This window comes from Alosa alosa, chromosome 2, assembly GCF_017589495.1.
Source record: "Alosa alosa isolate M-15738 ecotype Scorff River chromosome 2, AALO_Geno_1.1, whole genome shotgun sequence".
NCBI classification, from domain to species: Eukaryota; Metazoa; Chordata; class Actinopteri; order Clupeiformes; family Clupeidae; genus Alosa; species Alosa alosa.
In genome coordinates this window covers 1,944,005-1,960,842 of record NC_063190.1, presented here as the reverse complement: position 1 = coordinate 1,960,842, position 16,838 = coordinate 1,944,005, and the positions used below count along the sequence as shown (strand labels likewise).

The following is a 16,838-nucleotide window of genomic DNA, read 5'->3' as shown; positions in this document are numbered from 1 at the left end:
GCCATTACCAAACACAATACAATATTGGGATATTGTAGGCCTACTGTAGAAATTTCACTTAAATTGCAACCGTGTGGAAAAGTTGCCCTCCAGTTAAACTTTTCCCCAAATGCTCCCGACGTTGTCCCTACACATAACTGACAAACATTTCCCGACACACACGCACACACCTGCACACGGGCACTTGGCAGTTCATTACCGCGGCGCTACCGGTTTTAGCGTTCTGAACACATTCATATTTCACCGTCACATAGCGTCACACATATTTCTGTACTCACCAGTTTTCATCCACAACATCTCCGCAAGCCGCGAGGTACCCGCTGGTTTTGCTCCACCAAACATTTCCACCACACGCACCAGTATTCCCACGCCAAAGCACCTACACTGACTGCATTCACTTCCCTGTTGTGTGTCCCGCCATCAATGGTCCCCCGAGAAACCCGAACTGTCAAAGTTGCAATCTTTTTGTATTCTTTTTGTTTTGATGGCGTGTCTGTAATTGTGGTTAGGGTTTTGAACTGGTTTTAGGGAAAGAGAAAGTATATTTTTTTTTATAGCGTAAAATAAGGGTAAAATTGTTAGGATCAAGGCATGTTTATTTTTGTCATGATTAATGTCTTTATTTTGTTAATTGTTTTGGGCACTACTCTCCCACCATTTTTTGAGTGACGTTTCTAATGGGTAGGCCCATAAAAAGGCTGAGCTTCTGTCATTCAAGAGAGAGTGGCATAGGGAGAGCAGCTTGCTGTGAGGCTGAGTCTGGTTTGTGAACATTTAACTCTTTGAATCCCTATTAGTTTTGTATTGGTTATTTTGTTTAGTTAAGTCTTTAAGTGTGAGCAACCCTCGTGTTGATTTTTGTTTGTAGCCTTTTTTCAAAGTTTTTGTTTATCACTTTTGAACACTGTAAATAAACCAGCACTCTTAGCACAAAGTTTGCACTTGTCTGTGGTTCGTCAATGTCTCCTTGTACCTTGGTTGCCTGAAAGAGCGCGCATCCCCTTTGTGAGTTTGGACCGTGAGGTCTCATTCTTCACAAACCGCAACATGTCTGCTTGCCGACGTTCAAACGACAACGAAAAATATATCAAAGCAACAAGAGGGTTGAGTTTGAATGACACTGAGTTTTTGAAGTTAAGAAATATTTTCGTAATAAAAATGGTAATTTAACCAATAAAGGCTGAAAACATGTACAGTAAAACTGTAGGCTACATGCAACCTGGCAGAAGACTATAGGCTATTGGCAAATCATTGAGCATCATTCACACATTGTATTCTGCACCGGGGTCTCTACACGTGGAGCGCTAATGTGTCTAGGCCTGTAAATCGTTCAAATCATGTGTGAAAGTCATTAGGCTGGAAGCGTGTCTACTGTCAGTGACTAATGCGAGAAGCGGGTTCTGTGTTGCATGCATTTTTCCAACACTTGGCTGCAAGCGCCCCTCCCCCACCCCCTTCTTTCACAAGCAGTGCAGCTTTCTGAAGTGGTGCTTTTTGAAGCTAATGTAACAAATACCACCAATATTGTTGTGTGGCAATAAAAGTATCCAGGGTTTGCGCAAGTAGCCTAAATATATAAATAATAGCATAGCAGTAGCAATAGCAGCCAACTATTTAGGTTAAGTTTATAACGTTGTGGACGGCCACCAAGCGTCTTCTGCCCCACGGCTGCGCGCGCATCTAGTTTTGTTGGTAAACGGGAAACCCGTGTATAAAGAAAGTTTAACGTGTCCCAAAACAGCTATCAATTAATCACCAAACGTCTTATAAACAAGTCTTACCAGGAGCAACACCTTGCAAAAAATGATAACAATAGGCCTAGGCCTAATAATGGTTAGAATGGAAAGATGCAAGTTAGGCCTATGTTTTTAAAAACAAATGCTCCCGTTACCCCGCAGAAGTTTCAAAGTAGCCTACATCCAGAAAAACTGCGTGAAAGCTGCGTGAATCACCTTGATAATGAAGTGTAAATTTTGAACTAGTACCCACTGTAATATTAATTTCTATACAAACCAAGACGGCAGATTTCTAAAGGAACGCAAGCCCCCACCCCATAATTGTATCTAAATTAGATATGTACCAAAAATTACATTTTACCGTGACTTGAAGAGCTGTAAACAGTGTTGTAAGGCTGCGTAGGCCTACCCGCTCGGAGCTCCAGTGGAATTTTGATTTCGCAACGAGAGTTCTCTTTCGCTCCGAGCACCGTAAACACGGATTTTTACCAGTAAATGCTCCCGTTAAAAACCTAACCAGATTTTGTTCAAATCTACACACCCATGGCTACTGAAAAATATAAGGCTCATTAATCCAATGTGATTTTGAAGTATTTAAAAATCATCTTTGTTTTAGAATTTTTTAGTTTAGCGAAAGGGGCGGAAATTGGTTCTTTTACAATACGTTTGTTGACAAGTTTCCAGCAAGTTTCCTGGCTGGAGTTTTTGTGTTGCTCTGCAAACGTCATCCGGTTCGTAAAAGATTGAGCTTGGTCTGGTGCAGAGTTAGTAAGCGGAACGGAGTGTGAGCAGGCGAGGAGCGGAGTGAATGGAATTTTGTTGGAGCACAGAGCACTTTTTAATTTCTAGGCCGGAGCAGCTGCCCTGTTCCGCTCCAATTTCGCTCCAATACCGCTCACACCACGAGTCTGAGGCATGCCCTAATCCACCCAGAATTCACGTCTTTCCAATATTCATTTTGGAATCTAAGAAGACACATTTCACGAAAACATGAGTGCATGCTACGGAGATCAAAGAAAAACGTCAATTTGAATATGCTTCATATCAAAAGCTAAAGTAAAACTTGGATGCTCAGCCTGTATTTTTGGACCTGTATTTAGCCTGTATTAAAGTAAAACTTGGATGCTCAGCCTGTATTTATCTATATTTATCTTCTATATCTCATTTGTATTTTCTTATTTTCACTCTTGTAGTTTCTCTTTATACTTTAGTCGTTTATGGCCTGTTCAATTTTTAGAAACATAGGCCCCATCTTCTGTTTATTACTGCTTTCCAGTGTGTTGATTTCAGTTTTAATCAGCTGTGCCTCGACTGCCACGACAGGCAGTCTGTTTTCTCAGTGCGGCCTGTTTGTACATACCTCGCCAAGAGTCGCCATGATTTTATGTGCACGTTGCGAAACAAATACGCCTGAAGGTGCAAAAGCGTAGTACATCTGGCCCTGAGTCTGTGGGAAACACTGAATTTCCTCTTATTTTGGCAATGTCTCCATGAAAACTTTATCTCTGATCATTGTAACTGTGGTGCTAAAGCTTACTACGTCCAATAAAGGTCCATAAATACAGTTAGTCAGTTAGTACTAAGTGATTAGTGTGGTTTCAATTTTATATCATATCAGTGATGTGCAGTGAGCACATACCTGGTTAGGCAGTGTGCATTCAGAAATCCAAAATGATCTGTACTATGTTTTCCTGTGTTTTCAAGCCCATATCAGTCCAGTATCAAATGTTCTGAAAAACACTCTAAAAGCACAATGACACTCATAGGCTACACTCATAGGCTACAATCACCCACTTGGTCTTTTAATTGCTCTGGATGTGTGGCCATTTTGTGTCTGCTGGTTGCACAACTTTTGTAGTTCTGCAAAAACCTTTTCTTATGGAGGGTTTTCATTCTTCATTGAAAGGTACCAAGAAATTAGGCCATGACCATTTATATCTATAATGTCTGTACTCATAAAGCAGGGCTATACAACGTCATTACCTACACAAAGGGATGCTATCATAGCTCTCTCTTGCCATGTACAAAAGTGACTGAGGGCTAGGCTGCTTTACTCCTTTGACTTGTAGTGCCACTTAAAAGTATTCCTTCATTACTGAAATGCATTCATTGCACAGTAAACACTTTGGTTTATTACTTGATGTTGATGGCAATATAAACAATACTTGTCAGTCCATTCCAACTGGAACTGCCGTTTTTTATCTTCATTTTTGCGTTTCAGAGACATGGTTAACATTAGGCTTTAACATTAGAATTACTGCTGCCAACGCCGGAATTCCTGTGTAGGCTATGGGTGCGTTCTGAGCACACTGAAACTTTTTAACCGTGCCTTATTCTATTTTCAGAGTGTCAGTTTGAACTTACGAACGCACCCTATATCTTACAGCCCAGTGTGACCGGTGCGAGCCGCACAACATTTGTTTACTTTTTATTTTATTGATTATAGCATAGTCATAAAAGCCAGATTTGAAGGCAGTTTGCGGGCGGGCCGCAGGTAAAATCCAACGGGCTGCATCCGGCCTGCGTGCCCCTAGTTGAATAGTCCTGTCAGAAAGTATTATGATATTATGGTATAAGCCCTTGCAGGTTGAAGTATCAGAATTCGTAATAAATATTTTACCTATTCATAATGCCACTGATGACATTTCTGCCTCTTCTGAAATACTTTTTATAGACCCCTCCATACAAGCTTTCTTACTAAAACATAATGAATGCCATCATGTTTATTTGTAATCAGTTGTATAGGTTAGGAATAAACCATTACAGATATTTTTAGAATTCCTTATGGATACTGGGTTTAAGAAAAATTGGTAACACTTTCTATGAAGGTTGTATTTATAACGCCCTATGAATGCATTCATAATGTTTTATAAGGTGTCTATAAAGCATAGTAATGCTCATTATTACCATCTATATGTATTCACAAGTCGTCATTAGCAACTTCAATGCATTATAAATATGTCAAGATCTGCCTACTCACTTGTCAGTTTTATGATGCATCATAACTACTTTGCTTTGCTAAATGTGTATAGTGATGCATAAAGAGTTTTGACTTCTACTGTATAATATATCTATAGCTATAAGTATATGTAATAAATTTATAATAATTTATACATCTCCCTATAGCACACAATTATAAACAGCTATGGAATATCATAAGTGTTATTTGTCAGCTCTAAGTAAAGTGACAAGAATATGACCTGATTATCCTACAATGAAATGAGAGCCAAAGGAATGCATTTAGTTCACTTTATTTTCATTTAAACCAAAGGTCTATTTTGATTCGAACGATCTTTCATAATATCCCAAGATGGATTTCAGTGGCATTGTGAGTTTTATTCCAATAATAACCACCACCACAAAATATAGGACCATGCCGTGCCACTTTTTTGGCCTGTCTCATTGTGTTTGTGTAATGTGCTCAGAGCATTGATAATCAGTCTGATTATGTGTGTTGGTTTAAATGAAAATAAAGTGAACTAAATGCGTTCCTTTTGTCTTTACCGTCCAGGCTCTCATTTCATTGTGCCTCATATTTGTTTATAAATAACCTTATATCTATTTATAACAACACCTCATTTGCTCTACTTTACCTAAAGCTGACAAATAACACCTATGACATTAACATAGTGATTTATAATATTGTGCATATGGGGTAAAGAGGCTAGACTCGGTACTTAGTTCATTGCACCCTGTAATTACTCAGTGAACTTATATCTGTTAATATCATATTCTTGTCACTTTACTTAGAGCTGACAAATAACACTTATGATATTCCATAGCTGTTTATAATTGTGTGCTGTACGGAGATGTATAAATTATTATGACTTTATTACATATACTTATAGCTATAGATATAAATAGGACTACAGTAGAAATCAAGACTCTTTATGCATCACTATACGCATTTAGCAAAGCAAAGTAGTTATGATGCATCATAAAACTGACAATATAGTAGGCAGATCTTGATGTATTTATAATGCATTATTCAGATTAAAATTATAATCATTCATAATTAGCTGTCATAATGCATCATGGAGTTGGTTATGATGACTTGTGAATACATATAGATGTAATAATGAGCATTACAATGCTTTATAGACTCCTCATAAAACATTATGAATGCATTCATAGGGCGTTATAAATACAACCTTCATAGAAAGTGTTACCGAAAAATCTTACTGAATATGCTTGATCATTAAAGAATGTGATTATTATAGACATCTATTATTGTTGTTTTAGTGGTTTAACCTGAATTCACTGTTGACGGGACCAGAGCTGATATCGGACACATACCTGGCTCTTTTCTTAGCACAGTTACAGCAAGAAGGTAAGCTTCTTAACATGTTTGTATTGCTGCAAGTTAAATAACAATAAGCAACTCTACCAACTGCTACTGTTGATTCTGGTACTTTCATGACACACGCATAACAATGTGTTGAAAAAAGGGCAGAAATATCTAGCTGTGAATTTTATCACCTGCATTGTGTAATTGAGAAGTTGAGGGGTTTTTTTGTGTGTATGTGTTTTTTTTAGCATCTGCACAAAATGCGGTTCCCGAGTAATTCAGTTTTGAAATTGCAACACATTTCTACATGGTCTCCAACTTTGGGCCAAAATTATAATGTATTCTCATGTAAACTATGTCGGTACAAACATTTTTGTAAATCCCACCATCATGGTTCTTTTATTGCCAAATTCCAGACAATCCAACTTACACATTTCTACTGGCATGCTTCCTAGTGACATATGCAAATACTATCACATCATACCTTCCCAGATATGGGTAGCCCAGACTGTCCTAAAATAAGGAAGATATAGCATGTATAGATGGCCATTGCAATGATTAAGATGACTAGCTTATCTTATTATTTTTAGATTAAGTAACTCGGCAACCTTTTTTTAGATTAAGTAAGTCGGCAACCTTTACTTTCAAAAGAGCCATTTTTGACCAAAAATTTAGAAATTAACTTTCTGGGGGCCGCAACAATATTTATACCCTTTAAATACAAGCAGTCTTCATTGTAAGCAGATCAGACATCCCGTCGATAATTCAGTCACATTGGTGGTGAAGGCAAACATTCGGCCAAGCATTTAATTGATTATTAAAATGATCTGTTTTACTCCACAACTTTTTAGAGAGTTTGACACCATTCCTTGCTTGTTCACTCAAGCCACGGCAGAGTTCAAGGGACGCAAGGATGTGGCAAACATTCGTCCAAGCATTTAATTGATTATTAAATTGATCTGTTTTACTCCACGACTTTTTAGGGAGTTTGATATAGAAGAATATTACACTCAAATGTTTTGTACGTGTGTATCACATTTTGAAACTGTAGAAATTATTTGTAACTGTTAAAATGATCTGTACAAGTAATTGTCAATATTACAAATATGCCCTGCACTTACAAATCTAATCTACGGATACGGATCGGTTTTACAGCTACAAATCATCCTACGGTTCACAAATATTTTACCATTACAAATCAATATTCTACACACAAAAAGCTGTCGTACAGTTACAAATCTTTTCTACAGGTGCACAGACTTTTGCACCATCTTTGGTATGAGAAGCGTCTCATATGAATTGTGTATGTATGTGTATCAGGATTTGTAACTGTAAAACTGATTTGTGATTTAACAAAAGAATAACACAAACAATTGTAGGTATTATTCATATGTCCTTCACTTCCAAAAATATTCTACAGGTACTAAACCTTCCACAGTTGCTGTCTTTCAATTACGAAGCTATTTTGCCATTACAAATCTCTGCCGCTCGCTCAAGTAAATTTTCTGCAAGTACAAGTATTTTTGAGACTGTTCTGGCACTTCCTGTTGAATAGCCAATGGCACAGCTCAAGTTTGGCTAGCCAATCAGGAATCTTAAGTTCACTAACCAAATATAGCTGCAAGCAGCAATGTGGAGGCCTAGCAGTGCACTAGCAGGAATGGCCTTGCCATGGCATGAGCAAGCACTCACAGCAAGTTTGATGGCAATTGGTTTAAAGAATGGCTGAGATATCAGATCATTTACTTTGTTACAGTGCCCCTAGAGGCCAAATTACACCAATTTCCTTGTGTGTTCTCACAATCAGCTACCATGTCCGTGTACCAAGTTTGGACTTCATACATTAAAGCGTTGCTGAGATATGAGCTCACTTTCTTTATTACAGCCCCCCTTAGAGGCCAAAAAAGACCACCTTCCTTGCATGTCCTCACAGTCAGCTACTATGTCCCTGTATCAAGTTTGGACTTCATACATCAAAGCATACTAAGATAAGAGCTCACTTCCTGTATTGCAGCGCCCCCCCATAGAGGCCAAATGATGCCAATTTCCTCGTGGGTCATCGCAATCAGTTGATAAGTCCCCTCACCAAGTTTGACTACATACATCAAAGGCTTGCTGAGATAAGAGCTCACTTCCTGTTTAGCGGCTTCATCGTCATATTTGATTGGCTGTCACGGGCAAATAAACTTGAAATTGAAAAATCTGACAAGAATCGTTTTGTGCATCTCAGTCTGAAGATCATCTCCGCCAAGTTCAGTGAATATCGGATGAAATTTGTGACCGCTGAAACTTTTCGTAGAGTTTGGATCAAATCCAATATGGCGGTGGTCCAATATGGCAGAAAGTGACGCGATAGGGGTCGATGAACTCTGGATGGTCCAAGAATTCAGACGCTACCTCAATTGTGAAAATCAGACAAAAGAGTCAGGAATCACACGGCTTCGTCGCCATATTTGATTGGCTGTCACGGGCAAACGAAGTTGAAATTGAAAAATCTGACAAGTATCGTTTGTGCAGCTCGGTCTGAAGAGCCTCTCCGCCAAGTTCCATGAAAATCGGTTGAAATTTGTGACCGCTGAAACTTTTCGCAGAGTTTGGACTAAATCCAATATGGCAGAGGTTCAATATGACAGTGATGTAAAAGGGGTCATTGAACTTAGGTCGGTCCAGGGATTCCAACGGTGCCTGATTTGTGAAAATCGGACACACCGTTCAATGGTCACATGCGTGAATGTGAGTCCAGTTTCAACCCATTGGTGGCGCTAGAGTGTTGGGCATAGAGTTCTGTAAATTGGTGAGGGTGATCAAGGGACAGTCCTGAGTCAGTGCGCCGAATTTCATAACTTTTGACCCAGCGGTTCAATTTTCGGCCAAATTTTGACCTGTTGGTGGCGCTGGGTTTAGAGGTCCGTAAATGAGCGTGAGTGGTCTGTAGAGTGTCCCGAAACTTTCTGCCAAATTTCAGCACTTTTTATCCATGCGTTCTATGGGCTGCCAATGTCAGAAGTATAATAATAGGAAAAGCTAGTAACTCAATGGGTGCCTTCGCAGCTTCGCTGCTAGGCCCCCAATAATAGGAAAAGCTAGTAACTCAATGGGTGCCTTCGCTGCTAGGCCTCCAATTACAGAGTCAGGTGGCAGCGCATCCCACCCTATGTGGGTTGAAGAGGCTTGATTGTCAGAAGAAAGATGTTACAGTGGGCAGTGCTTCGACTTGGCCAGCTTCACTCGCGGTCCGCGCGCGGTATCACGCAACTTTAATTTGTATTTTTCCAGTGAGACGCTGCAACAACCCAAACAACCGGTAGATGGCTCAAGTGAGCAGGGTGTCTCGTAAAAAGAAATGGAGCCTGGAAAACCCTACACAGACTTCACTACAGACTTTAGCAGACTGGTTTAGAAATAATTTAATAGCCAGAAATATGCCTGCCCTGCCCTAATAAAGAAATATTTGGTTAACTGCGAGTGAATCCCGTTTGCAGCCGTAGAAGAAACACAGGACAAATTAAATATTCTGGTGTTCTCCGAGTGCAACGATGATAGACAGACATAATTTGGACAAAATATAGAGCATATTAACCTCCGTTGCTCAGCCAAATGCCTTACTGTTACGTCCTGTTATCACAGAGTTAGCCTACAGGCGATAAACGATTTTTGATGGTGCAAGTTTACTTCATTAGCGGTTTATTTATTTTTTGGATTATTAAAGAGTGTTTTTCAGTTAAAGATTTGACTTCGTGCTTATTCAGTAGAGCATTTAGTGCTCTCCCCAATCCCAGACGTTCACATTGCATGTTTGTTTGTAATGGATGCAACCATGAGATAGGCTATCGTTTGATGGCAATGAGTTGTTAACAGACATGAACCAAGACATATAGCCCAGCAGCAATCTAGGGACTGTTCGTTATTTATTGAAGGGGCCACCGGAGGAATTTTGAGTGCTTCAGTTGCAAGTTGCATGACCCTCTCTTGCCTGCTAGAAATTGTTCAATGACCCTCCGACAGAATTGTTAAAAAAGACATGACCCTCCCCTGCCAATTGTCGCTGTCTTCCGCCCGCGCCACAGCCACACACTGTGATAACGTTCTTAAATCCATCTTTCTCGTGAGCTTGCATGCTACCAGTCCTTCCTTTTCAAATGTGTTGCGGCTGTTTGCACAATTTCACAAATAATCATATGTGATTAATAAAATGACACATAATCCTTGTGCACGGGGACCGAAACGACGCATGCCAACTTTTTCCGTGTTTATCACGTATTTTAACTTTCCCCCGCTGTCTTGCCGTTTTAATGTTTTCCCGTAGAATATCCCATATTTTAATACTCTCATAACAGCCCTGACATCGGGCCTGTCTCTGTGTTGCCCTGTTGCTACCCCTTGCCCTTCCAACGAAACAGATGTCTTCAAATCATCGTTTTCCTTGCTTGAAGGCGAATTTAGAGTGATGTTAACCTATTTAAGTTTAACGTGATTGTCGTGGAGAGCACGATTCATTGGCGCTTTGCATGTTCGGCCTTATGTCTACGTGCGCACCTGAGGCTACTCAGCTACAAGAGAAAGAATTTCCCCTGTTTGTATGTTCACTGCAAGTTGGCCTACCATAACTTACCAACTCTGCACTGTAGACCCTAACTGGCTATTTATATTTTTCTGTAAAATAAGCAAATGTATTTGTTCAACTTTATGAAGCAGAATTACGCATAGGCTACTTGGAACATACGGTAATACATTTGACAAAGGACAGATGTATGTTGCTAGTGACAAAATATTAACTTTCAGTGTTTTACGATGTCTTTGTCATGGGGAAGTGTTTTTCCCCATGCATTTATTCTAGGTTACTGTCAGTGACTGCCGTGAGAGAAGCGGGTTCTGTGTTTCGTTCATGTCAGTGACTGATGCGAGAGAAGCGGGGTCTGTGTTGTGTTGCGTTGCGTTAATTTATTTTCATTGGGCATACCATGCCGTGCCGTCCACAGCTCTTCAGTTCTGACAAAGCCAAAATTACTCCTTTTGAAACAATGAGTGCAGGAAGCACGTTTGTATGGTTATATTGCTTGACGGGGGGGATCCCAAGCAGCTTTCAGCCATAAGGCTACTTTGAGAACATTTCAATTCACCCGACACTAATATTCAAAATGTTGAAAACTATTTCGGCATAGCCTATAAAGCAGTTTAATTAAATGGAATGTTAGTTGTAAACAAACAAGCTACTTGGTGAGGCTTGGCCTCACAGATGCGCTCGTGCCTTAGATGGCAGGAAAAACCTGCACGATAGGCCTATTAACTAACCACCCGATTCACGTTGGCTGGGGGGAAGGGGGGCCATCAGACATTTGTGGCCAGTTTATCCGGCCCTGCCCCCAACAAATCACACCTTCCCACCTCTGACAGCTTAAAAGAAGTCAAGAGGACTCCTTACTCACAGACCTATTCACAAACCTGCGGCATTTTGCCATGTTTTGAAATCCTATGCAGCTACAGGAGCTTCCAATCGTGAGGAAGCAATTTTGCATTGTAGGCATAACTAACATGCAATAACGCCGCCAACAACAACCAAAACTAGGCTAATCATTGTCAACATGTAAATTAAATGTAACATTATTGTGAATCAAATTAAAATGTTCTTTTTTTGCAAACGTAGGCATAGTAACAGAATAATTTAATAATGTTACAAAGATACTACATCAATCCATTATGTTTCATTAGGCTACTAGGCTATTTGTTTTGCCTTGATTCATTTAGGCTAGGCCTTTTTATTCAGGGGCAGATTCACAAAGAATTTTAAGGCTAAAAGTAGCTCCTAACTGGCTTAATTTAGGAGCAACTCCTAAAAAATAATGGAAGTGTCACTCCTAACTTTAGGGACTCCTAATTTTTTTCACAAAAAAGTCATTCACGAAACATTTTAGACCTAAAAGTAGCACCTAAGTCTGGGACAGCTTAAGTCGAGAGGACTCCTAACTCACTAAGACCTATTCATAAACAGCTTTTTGTGGCATTTTACGTTGCGATGTTTTGAAATGCGTAGCCTATGCTAACAGGAGCTTCCAATCGCTGAGGGAACAATTTTGCATTCATAAAAGGGAGGCAATAACGCCACCAACAACAACCAAAACTACTCATTGTTAACATGTAAATTAAATGTAACGTTTCATTGTGAATCAAATTAAAATGTTCTCCTCTTTGCAAACGTAGCCTAGGCATATGGTGAGAGATTAATTTAATAATGTTGCAAAGGTAGGCTACTGCATCAATCCATAGGCCTATGTTTCATTAGGCTACTAGGCTATTTGTTTTGCCTTACTCTTTATTCATTTAGGCTAGGCCTTTTTATTCAGTTATTAATCATCTTCCGTCCTTTGCACTACTTGTGTAGCGCACGCATTCTCCGACCTGTCACCTGTCACTCATCATTGGAAGAGAGGTGTTTGGAATTCCCGCGTTACAATCGTCAGCCAATCAAGGTGGTCACTTCAGTCAAGCTCGTGCATGAGTAATGACGTCATCCATAGCCACGAAGACTCACTCCTAGTTTAGGAGTTGTCTGAAAGGCTTTGTGAATAACTTTTAAGAGAAAACTCCAAGCTAAAATCTTTAGCGATTTAGCGAAAAGTGCGATTTAGGAGTAGCCTACTCCTAGTAGTAAGATAAAAGCCTTTGTGAATAGCCTACGGCCCCAGTTATTCATCATCTTCCGTCTTTGTGTAGCGCACGCATTCTAACCTGTCACCTGTCACTCATCATCGTAAGGGAGGTGTTTGTAATCATGCCCGTGTTACAATCATCAGCCAATCAAGGTGGTCACGCTTGCCCATTTACCCAAATTAATGGTTGAATATTACTGATGATCATTGTTATTTAAGAACATGCAGTGTGCGTAGGGTACCAAAACATTTTGCTCGTAAAAAGCATCATAACACATTCTGGCGGGTCTGTTATTTACTGTAGGCGCGAAAACCACAGGCCTTTATTTTGGGCATTCATTCATTCATTCATTCAACCTTTATTTATTCTCGGAGGGTCATTGAGGGAAGCCCTCATTTTCAATGAAGCCGAGATTACAGAAGCGAAGCAAAGCGCTCCACAAACAAGTCAACATTCGAGGCCTTCTGTTGAAGAATTTTATATAAAGCCTGCACTAACAGTAATCCTCATGCCCCTGATAGGCCTACCACAGCTGTGGATAGTGTGGAATGTTCAAGAACACAATCCAATGTGTGTCTCTATTGTCCCCCGCTGACCACCTCACACCGAACCTTGCAACAAACTTACATGACACAATGCCATAAAATATGCCAGTTTTAGGACACAGAATAATGTTTGTAATGATACCAGGTAGGCCTACGTTTAACAGTACCTAACAAGTGTAATGAGCTATTCATTGTCGAAGGTGCATGGTGAAGTGAAATTTTTACTTTGGAAAACAAACATTTGCCGATATCATCACGATCATCAGACTATTGCAACAGATTCTGTGTTCTGGACTGCAGGTAACTTGTTAAGCCAGTGGTTCTCAAACTTTTATTTCATTCCCCACTTTGATTAAGGGGCATGACTGATGATAGTGGAGATAACGTGTTTTCCCGAGGCTTTTGCAAGTCAGCATCTTCGACGGTAGTCTATTAAAAATATAAGTTTTCGATGTCCCAAACGGAGAGCCATACTTTATTGTTTTTAACGATCTCTATGCTACTCACAAAAATGTAGGCATGGGGACATGATGAAGTAGGCTATCCAACTGTCCTGTGTTAAATTATTGTGATTACGAGCCAGTGGTTTTCAAACATTATGCGTGACTCGGACATCTAACTAAATGCAACAGGCTCATATAGTCCTAGCATTCGCAAAATGAGGACAAATGTTTTGTCAAATTGCAAATAGCTATTCGTTTTAACGAATTTTTATGATAGTATGAAGTGCTTTTTGTATAGGCTACTATCTTAATCTTGGAATATGGGGAGGGAAGTGGCGCGTCTGCAGTCAGCCAAATATGAATGTAATTCTGCGGCATAAGCAGGTGTATTTGTTTATTGTACAGAAAAATAAAAATGACATGTCAAGCAGTCAATTGACTACATTGCAGTCAAGAAGTAGGGCAAATTAAGACACTGTTTTGATTTGCGTAGTTGCGTTACCCCCAACACTGACATTAACAGACAGCAAATTAAGATATTTTTTCGTTTTGTGGAGTGCCACCGGTAGGCTATCAAAAGCAGATTTCGATTTTCGCTACCACCGTGTAGTCAAGCCTTAAGCCATACCCAAGTAGCCTTAATCGAGGTCATGTTTAATTACAATTTATTTTGTTATTGAATTCGTAGGCTGGGATTCCTCTCGGTAACAATTACGTTTAAAGGTAGCCTAGCCTCCTGCTTTTTCAGAAGGGGCGGCAGTCAGGCTACTGACAGAGCGACGCACAGTGGCTGAAAGTGGTACTAAAGCTTCACGCAGCTTTACGCCTCGTAATGCGCGACTGAAGTGGCCATTTGAAAGCGATGCCCACTGTAGGCTCACAATGGTGCACACGGGAGAAACGCTGGCAAAACAATGGCAAAACGATGTAGCTTACATGGGATTAATTCAACACCGATATATGGAATATTTGCTTTCAGTGTTGGGGAAGTTACTTTTATAAAGTATTGTTTGCTCGTTACTCATTACTTCTTAAAAAAAAGTACTCGTTACTTTACTTAGTTACACTCTATGGAAAGTAACTTTTTACGTTACTCATTACTTTTATGTTACTTTTATGTTGCTTGGCAGAACCAAATATCTGTTCCTAAATGTGTAGGCCTACATAAAGTTCTACTACGGAGGACATAACAGGTATTTCTTTTGTGCTATTTATTATAAAAACAAATACCACAAACAGAGCACTTGACAAGAAAACATTGGGCTATTATAGGCTTCAACACCACCACTAAAGCCCTATGAAACAATATCAAACTAGATGTACCGCAGAGCGGTACAAAATATGACCGCCGCCCAGTCCAGCACATTTTTTCCAGAAAAATAAGTCACGCTTGTCAAATTGTGTTCATTTCCTACTTTGTTTCTTTTTTGTGTGTTTGTAATGAGTGTGTGGTTGTTTTTGTGTATATGTGTTTTGTGTGTGTTTTTTTGTGTGTGAGTGTGTGTGTGCATGTGTTTGTGTATGTAGGTGTGTTTGTATGTGTGTGTGTGTGTGTGTGTGTTTATGTGTTTGTGTGCATGTTTGTGCGTGTCGTGTGTGTGTGCATGTATGTGTGTGTGCATGTGTAGTGTGTGTGTGTGTGTGTGTGCGCATGTGTGTGTCTATGTATGTGTACATAAATAAAGCAAATCAGGGAATCACCTACTCTTTGCGATAAGTGCCATGGGATCTTTAACAACCATGGTGAGTCAGGACCTCAATTTAACATTCATGCAAAGGAAAACATCTCCTGCAGTACAGTGTCCCTGTCACTGCAATAGGACATTGGGATTGATATTTGTTTGGTGGCTTTGGCCACAGGGAAGAGTGCCACCTACTGGCCAGCCACCAACACCGCTTCCAACAGGAACCTACTCTTCCAAGGAGGTTTCTTATCCAAGTACTAACTAAGCCTGCTTAGCTTCAGTAATTCAGCAAAGTTAGGGTATCTGCTGGTCTGGCTGCTGCCTAAAAACAAAAGGTGAAAGGTGATTCTAACTGTCTCACTGATTTGCATTATACACACTCAATTCTCACTGGTATTTGCTAGACAACAAGTACCAAAACATGATTAGTTCATAGATTTCACATGTAAAATACATTTTATACAACCCCACCCCCATCTTGCCTGTTCATAATTCTGAGAAATTCTTGAATTGTGTGCGTGAACGTGTGTGTGTGTGTGTGTGTGTGTGTGTGTGTGTGTGTGTGTGTGTGCATGCATGCATGTGCTTGTGGGTGTGCCTGTGGGTGTGCGCCTGTGTGTGTGCATGTGCATGCATGCGTACATGTCTACTGTGTGTGTATGTGTCATAAGTATGATTACTGTGAATGTATGTGTGTGTGTGTGAATACCTGTTTATGCACATGTGTGCATATGGAATGGGTTAACATGACCCCTGGAGGCAAACTGACGCTTCGCTGCGCGGCGGTCATAATAACATAGCCTCGATACATCTTAAGGGCATATAGGTGAACACAAAATACATGAGGGCTTATTTTATAGCCGTATAGCCTTATACTCTTTCATTAAACAGGCGCTCCTCCGAAATTTGGTGCAAAGCTAGTGCAAATCGTATCAATAGGCTGGCAGTTGAGTTAACGCAGTGGACAAAACTTTCTCACCCAGGCACAGTGTAGGCTAGGCTACAACTTACACTCACATTCCTCCCCTTAATTTCAACGAGTTTGAAGTAATGTGAAATTGAATTGCGTAGCAGGCAAAACTAAAGAGGAGCAGTGCTAATGCTTTGGTTTTCAGATTGTAACTGTGATGAGCAACAGTCTTTCTGTTTTGTGTGTTTTGAGCCTAGACAAACCATCTTTTGGTTTTTCAAGTCAATTAATTTTCTCTGTTATCACGGACTATGTCTCAATGATGTATAATTTGAAAAGATATTTCTTTTATTGATCTTTCTCAGGATATTCTATATTCGTGATCCGAGGAAACTTGCCGGAATGTGAGGCAGAGAAGATTTTGGGGATTGTACGTGTAGAACAGCAGCAAAGGCCCAAGCTGATTGGTGAAGATGATGCACAGACAAGTGGTGCCCAAAGGTGAGCAGGTCTAAAGGGTCAGAAACCCGGGATTTTTTTACTTTATCTACTTAGTCTTCCGGCTACATAGAGCCCACCCATG

At 40.0% G+C, this 16,838-nt stretch overlaps 1 protein-coding gene across 10 annotated transcripts in view; it reads left to right on the top strand.

Moving 5' to 3' along the window:
- Positions 1-16,838, top strand: part of atxn3 (ataxin 3) — an 86,705-nt gene that overhangs the window by 27,963 nt on the left and 41,904 nt on the right. For all 10 annotated transcript variants that reach the window (XM_048270460.1, XM_048270428.1, XM_048270435.1 and 7 more), the window contains exons 6-7: positions 5,979-6,066; positions 16,621-16,756. In XM_048270460.1, the coding sequence (XP_048126417.1) occupies positions 5,979-6,066; positions 16,621-16,756 (224 nt within the window). The remainder of the gene's footprint in view (positions 1-5,978; positions 6,067-16,620; positions 16,757-16,838) is intronic.